This window comes from Anguilla anguilla, chromosome 3 (genome assembly GCF_013347855.1).
Source record: "Anguilla anguilla isolate fAngAng1 chromosome 3, fAngAng1.pri, whole genome shotgun sequence".
NCBI lineage: Eukaryota > Metazoa > Chordata > Actinopteri > Anguilliformes > Anguillidae > Anguilla > Anguilla anguilla.
In genome coordinates, this window is record NC_049203.1 from 6230309 (window position 1) to 6237852 (window position 7544).

Genomic DNA, 7544 nt, shown 5'->3' on the forward strand with positions numbered 1-7544 from the left:
TGAAAAGTCAAGCACTGGGCCCCAAAATTTGATCTACTTACCGATAACCCTTCCCCTATACCCTCCTTGTGTTTCCTCGAAGACTTCCCATGAATAACTGCTATTATATATGTCGTTTTGCCTCCCATTCCAAAGCAGTCAGACTCCTCCTCCTTTTGCTCTCTAACCCCGCCCCATACTCACCTTCTGCCCCACTGACTCAACACAAATTCCACTCTTCTGCAGTACTGACCACCCAGAGCCCTTCCACACATATTCATCCCCACACACACACATTCACGCAGAACCAGACACACACAGACACACAAACACTCACACTGCACCAGCACAGACACATGCACATACATACGCACACACACACCCAACCTGCACGCGCACACACACACACACACACCCAATCTGCACACGCACACACATGCACACACACACCCCATCTGCAAACACACACACACGCACTCACACCACACCTGCAAACATATACACATAAGCGCAATATTCACAAACACCCCCTCCACACACACACACACACACATACTCACACACCCCCACACACACACATTTTTCCCGAGCTCTATGACCCATCCAGTCAGTCACTGAACTCGGTCATGATCAGCTTAGATCTGCTGTCAAATGAAGCCTGTAATCCCCCGACAGGTTGGGCAGATCTGCCCCAAATATGCGGATTCACAGGCCAAATGTTTGAGTGTCCATATGGGGAATGCAATATGATTATTGATATTAATAACTGTAATCTTGCTTTCGAGACTGGTCATAGTCCCATCTCTCAAAGGGGGTTTTCTGAATCAAATAACACGCCAGTGTTCTCAGAAATACGAACAGCAATGCTGTCTCGTGTTGAATAATAGTATATAATCTCTGCAGATTACACTATGGAACACTATTTTAGTGGAATAGATTTATCCCAGACTCACAGTGAGTGCATATTAGAAACAGTCAGACACAGCACTTTGCTAGATCAATACTGTGCAATAATATGATTGAGATTAATAATTTAATCATGAAAAGCATTTCATTTACACATTCATTTTCCAACTTGTTTTGTTACTGTTAATATTAATATTTCATCATTAGCTTTTATTCGCCGACATTTAGATATTACGCCTGGTTCCCATTACCTTAATCCACTTAATCAGTTTCATAAATCAGGCCACAGGTTGTCCCACGGTTATTTTTACCCCTTCACGTTTTCAAGTGAATTACATTTTATCCCGATTTATTTGGCTGTCAACTGTGGTTTTTAGTAGTGCTTGGAAACTCAAGTAGCCTATGATCTTTCAAATGACTTCCACCGTGGAAAATAATTTATAGCAATATTAAACTATAAGTCCCTAATGATGATATGTGATGCACGAATGTGTACATTTGCAAAACGGCAATGGGGTGCACAGACCTTTGCAAACGTTACCGGGAATCATTACTGCGGTCCGTATTATGGTTTTTGCACAAATCCATGACAGTGTCTCTTTGAAAAACCCTGCTGTAGGGACCGACCCATTCCGGAAGGTGGCAGCCACCATCCTAAAAGCGTTCGTTGACCTCACTAACATGACGTCGGCACAAAACAGGAAGAGTACCCATTTGATAACTGAGAGCGGGCGTGCGACGAAAAGATGGAGTCTGATAGGACTACCAAGGTCCGTTTAAGTATATTGTTAATAATGTTAATAACATTTATGAGCAAGCCTGTCGTATGGTTGTTGCAGCGTGTTTATAATCGTTTTCGAAAGTGGCAAAAAATTGTTAGCATCGAAATTGTTAGCTTCATAACAAGTTCGTGGATACAGCCGATAGACTAACCTTTACACTTTCAGTCAGTATTTAGCTAGTTATGTATGTCACTATGATGTGACTATTTTTTTATCAAGTCTTTTAAAACGAGGTATTCTTGCTAACTGTATTATATTTAATGTACTTTCTCAGCTGGCTTTTCCAACGCAAGTGCTGGGATGTACAAGTGTACTTTGTAATGTGCTGTCTGCGTATTACTAAACACCGTTTGACAGTTCTAATTTGACAGACTTTTAAGATAAAAAATAATGTAACTGGATAGCTAATTATGTGCAAAAAAACATGAATGAAATATACAAAATATATAACGACGTACTTTGTTAATTAATAGGAATTTAATATTAAACAAAAAGTGCGTAGGTGCGCGGCGGTTTTCGACCACGTGATCAAGTTCCCTGTTTTATCCGATTCCACTATTCTCGCAGTTGGAGTTCGGGGTGCAGATGACGTGTAACGGCTGCGTGAATGCTGTACGAACCGCCCTGGAGGGAACTCAAGGTGAGACTGTAGGCTACTGTGAGAATGTGGAGATCAGTCATCCAATAAATCAAATATTAGCTGTTTAATAGCAATAGAGAATGGTCATTGCGATAGTATTGTGCATAATTATTGAGGACAGTGCAGGTGACAGAAACAGTCCAGAACATTTCCACGATATGGGTCATTTCATTCAGATTCGGAGATGGATGGATATGCATTCCTTTTTGAAAAATTAAGACAGAGACAAGTCTAGGTCTGTTGCAATGTATTGTTCCCAAGAGAAAGTCAACAAGTTTTAAAGTAAATTATCCCCAATACAAGATATGGTCTTCCACCCTGTTTGGTATAATGTGCACATTGAGAATGTATACAGCAGTGGTTCCCGACCCTGTCCCTGGAGATCTACCATCCTGGAGGTTTGCACTCCAACCATAACAAAGCCACACCTCATTCAACAGCTAAAGATCTCATTGAGCTGCTAATTAGTATAACCGGGTGTGGGCCAAATTAGAGCCGAAATGAAAACCAACAGGTCAGTGGATCTCCAGCAACAGGGTTGGGAACCAGCGGTGCACAGTGTACATGCATGTGCTGCATAACAAGCAGCCCCCCCGCCCCCGCCCCCTCCCCTGTTATGTGCGTTCAGGAGTGCAGTCTGTGGAGATCGACCTGGCGCAGGAGCAGGTCCTGGTGGAGTCCAGCCTGACGTCCCAGGAGGTGCAGAGTTTGATTGAGAGCACGGGGCGACGGGCGGTGCTGAAGGGAGTGGGAGCTGCAGACCCAGGTGGGGCTCGAACCCAACGGCTGCACGGCTGTGGCTGTGTGTGTCCACGTGTGTGCGTCACTGAATTCCCCCGGTCTGGAATGGACAATGGCGAGTGTAAAACCAACCCATCACATCCAGAACCCTCCATGAATTTGGGAGGCCATAGACCAGCACACGTCCTCCATAATGCATATGCCCCTCACACTGCAGCCCACCAGGTGACACTGCCCCAGACAATCTCATGCAGCTGATAGAGACAGAGCATGGAAGGTCAACTGTGTATTGCTGTGAATGACATGTGTGTGTGTGTGTGTGTGTGTTGTGTGTGTGTGTGTGCTGTGTGTTCGTGCGTGTGTGTATGTGCATGCATGTGCATGTGTGTGTGTGTGTTGTGTGTGTGTGTGTGTGTGCGCGTGTGTGTGTGTGTGCGTGCGCGCATGCGTGTCAGACCTGGGCTCGGCCGTGGCGATGATGGGAGGGGCCGGCCCTGTCCAGGGCGTGGTTCGCTTTGTGCAGGTGACGGGGGACTGCTGCCTGATTGACGGGACCCTTGACGGCCTGGAGCCAGGATCACACGGGCTCCACGTGCACGAGCTGGGTGACCTCACCAACGACTGCCTGAGGTAATCCCACACAAGAGGGTTGCCGGTTCGAATCCCGGGTGCTGTGCTGCCATTTCACCCCATGTGCGATATTTAGCTTGAAATGCTCGGGGCTATATTCAGCTGTATGAATATGCAATAAGTGAAAATGCAGATTCTCTCACTCCCCTGCTGTTTGCTGTGGATAAGGGTGTATAAAAAGCAAAGACACAAAATCTTCTACTGACCATGTCTAAAAATTCTTGTCCTGGAGGGCTGCTGTGTGTGTAGCAATCAAAGCAGTAAAGTTTTTAATCTGCTGAAATTAGCTGGTTATTTTCCCTCCCTGTGTAGGGGGTGTTTGGACATAAAAGACCCTGTTCAACTGAAGTAAAACCCTTCGCTGTACTGCACTGACAGGTCTTTGTGGACCTGAACATCTCACAGTTAGTATAATGATAACACTGAAATGTCAAGGTCGCGCATGAAAGAATGTTTGATAGCAGCGTGCAGATGGCGGTGCTTCATGTGTGGCGAATGCTGTAGTGCGAAACGACTGCTGTGGGTATGAATGCAATGCGATATATGAACACAGACCCATTAATTATCCTCACAAGAAGTACGTTCAGTCGGCCTACTTGTTGAATAATTATTACTTTCGCACTGTAAGGGTGACAGGAGCTTATTAATGAGGATCGGGACGGTAGATAACCCTACTTTTGTTGTCGTTCCACAGCTGTGGGGACCACTACAATCCCAATGGAAGACAGCATGGCGCCCCCCAAGACTCAGAGAGGGTACTGCAGCCTTGCCTGGGTGATGCATTATATGACCAAAAGTATCTGGACACCCCTTGGTCTGGGGGTGTTTTTCATGGTTTTGGCTAGGCCCCTTAGTTCCAGTGAAGGCAAATCTTAAAGCTACAGCATACAGTACAATACTGTAGCATGCAGTTCTAGAGGATTCTGTGCTTCCGCAACAATCTGGTGAAGGCCCTTTCCTGTTTCAGCAAGACAATGCCACCGGGCACGCAGCGAGGTCCATATAGAAATGGTTTTGTCGAGAACAGTGTGGAAGAACTTGACAGGCCTGCACAGAGCCCTGACCTCAACCTCATCCCCATTTGGGATCAGTTGGAAAGCCAACTGCGAGCCAGGCCTAATCGCTAAATCAGTGCCCCACCTCACTAATGCTCTTCTGGCTGAATGGAAGAAAATCCTTGCAGCAATGCTCCAAAATCTAGTATACAGCCTTTCCAGAAGAGTGGAGGTTGTTATAGCAGCAAAGGGTGGGCCAACTCCATATTAATGCCCATAATTTTGGATGAGATGTTGCATGTCAGGTGTCCACATACTTTTGGCTGTGTAGTGTATAACGTACAGTAAAAGTGTGCGTTTGTGTGCGTGTGCCGAGATGATGTGCAGAGTTGTATGTGTGCATGACACAACATGTATGTGCATACCTCAGCATGTTGGTGACTTGGGGAACATCGTGGCGGAATCCAATGGCCGAGCCTCGTTCCGATTGGAAGACTCCCAGCTGAAGGTACCGAACCCTGATTGGCCTCCTGGAACACTCAGTCACCTGACCTCCCCAAGGGAGAAATTATTTCTGTAGCTGAGGAATAAAGTGACAAGTTCAAAACCGCAGCAGTGAATATTAATTCCTGGCCAATAGCAGCGGAGCCCCTCACCTGGATACAGGCAGTTGTGTGGACAGCTCTCTCACAGGGTCGGGAACATTGAACAAGGGACCCATGTCTAAAAAGAAACCTTGAGCTAAAATACACAGAGTCAGAACAAGTATAGTAACACACATTTCAAGGAGGACATATTGCAGGGGTCTTATGAATTTTGAAATTACTCTAATTTTTGCAAGCGATTACGCACAGTAGCGCTTTTACTTGCAGTAACTGCCATTATCTCAATTTGTATCTCATATTAGTTGCTTTTCTTCCAGGTTTGGAATATAATTGGACGTTCGTTGGTGGTGGATTCCGGAGAAGATGACTTGGGCAGGGGGGGCCATCCCTTGTCTAAACAAACTGGGAATTCTGGAGAGAGGTGGGAATGATTGCAGTGTTTATTCATTTTGACAAACACAAATGTCTGACCAACTGTAGTCCGGCAATTTTGCATCAGTCTTTTCCTGAGTAGCATACTGCCGTCAAGACTGCCCTTACAAGCCATCCCAACTACAAATCACTTGTCTACACCTTAATTCATTAGAACTAGGCTGACATGTAAGGATATTGACAAAGGCAACTAATGCAATGAATGCAGCAATTTACAGAAGTATTCTTAGTAAATCAGAATTTAAAACTGTATGGGTTGATGTCATCCCTTTCGTTGCGGTTCAGTCCTTCTCGTCTCATCTATATCACATCCCGCTGAACTGTACAGAGTGAAGTCTTGAGATGATCCGCTCACTTTGTGTGTGTGTGTGTGTGTGTGTGTGCGTGCGTGCGTGTATATTTGTTTGTTTGTTCCTGGGTCTGTCCCTGGTCCCGTTCTGGTTTCCAGGCTGGCGTGCGGCATCATCGCTCGATCGGCGAGCCTTTTCCAGAACGCCAAGAAGATCTGCGCCTGCGATGGAGTCACCATCTGGGAGGAGAGGGACCGGCCAATAGCTGGCAAAGGACGCAGGAAGACTGACGCCCCAGCGGCCAATCTGTGAAGGAAAAGGCACTTAGCCCCTCCCACCACCCCACCCCCCAGCTCTCAGTCCAGCAGGCTAATGGCAACGCCAGGCCTGAAACGTACACTGAAAGAGAGCGAGGGGTGTGAGAAAGGAGAAAAGTGCCTGGTCAGCTCCGCCTTGGGTCACAATAGTGAGTTCTTATGTGGACGTTCTGTACAGCCTGGCCCTGTAGCGTTAGCCTGTCAGACTGTGGCCTTACACCGCATGGATTCCACTCACTGAACCCCCCACTCCAGCTCCAGTTGATTTAACCCCATTTCACAAGCAGGCGGTGTGTTTGATTTCAAAGGTGTGCAAATGTGGAGTTTTGGCGTGAGCTTTGACGTGAGCTTTGACGATAGCCTTGAGCAGCTTGATGATGAGCAGTTGCATTTGCCTGTTTCGGGTTGGCTGAAACCAGAAGAGAACAGTGTACACGTTTGCCCAGATGTGTAAAAGAAGTACTCTGAAGCTTGAGATCTGATAGAAATTAATTATTGCCAGTTTCGTTTGGAGCTAATAATTCTATTTTTCTGATACAGTTTGAGAAATTATGAGTTTGATACACAGAGCCAATTTGACTGTCTATTTTTGTCAGTTTAATCTTTGTAATTGTGTAGATGAATTCTAGGACAACTTGTAAAAGACTAGAAAAACTTGTGAATACACTGTTTAAAAATGTGTCCTGGACAAGCCTTAGGCTTGAATAGTTCATTCAAAACAACATCATGGTGTCTGTCCAATATGAGACTGTATCAAAGAAACCGCTTATGCTTACATATCCATACATTAAAAATTATTTGTTTGGCCTTGTGTTTGTCTGATTTCAGTCATTGCCACTGATTTTGAATACATCCGATGATTATTTAATTTGATGACAAAAAATCTGGATAGCTTGATCAAAAATAGGTAATGCAATTAACTGGTGAAGTAGAGTGATGCTAGCTGGCTGTGAATGCTTGCTTTACATTTCGGTAGTTCAGTCACTTATAAGTATATGGTTTTACCCAACAATGACTGCTCCATGTTAAGTCATTCTGCAGATATGATTAATGCATCCAAAAAACAACCCATTACAAGGCCTCATTTCAAAATTGAATGGAAGTCTGTGGATGAGGACAGTCTGATTAAGGCTCTGCTGAAAAATCTCTTTTAAGTAATAAAGCATAATTTAAAAACAAAAAAGGATGGCCAGTGTATATGTGCAAATGAGCTTTTCAGAGGCTTAA

General features: G+C 45.1%; 1 protein-coding gene across 1 annotated transcript; it reads left to right on the top strand.

Annotated features, from left to right (window-relative positions):
- The first annotated feature begins 1531 nt into the window (after positions 1 to 1531).
- ccs (copper chaperone for superoxide dismutase) lies at positions 1532 to 7128 on the top strand. Its single transcript, XM_035407598.1, has 8 exons — positions 1532 to 1655; positions 2235 to 2307; positions 2936 to 3073; positions 3504 to 3678; positions 4373 to 4433; positions 5104 to 5181; positions 5596 to 5699; positions 6159 to 7128. Exons 1-8 carry the CDS (start codon positions 1632 to 1634, stop codon positions 6310 to 6312), a joined length of 807 nt encoding a protein of 268 aa, XP_035263489.1. The 5' UTR covers positions 1532 to 1631; the 3' UTR covers positions 6313 to 7128.
- The last annotated feature ends 416 nt before the right edge of the window (positions 7129 to 7544 follow it).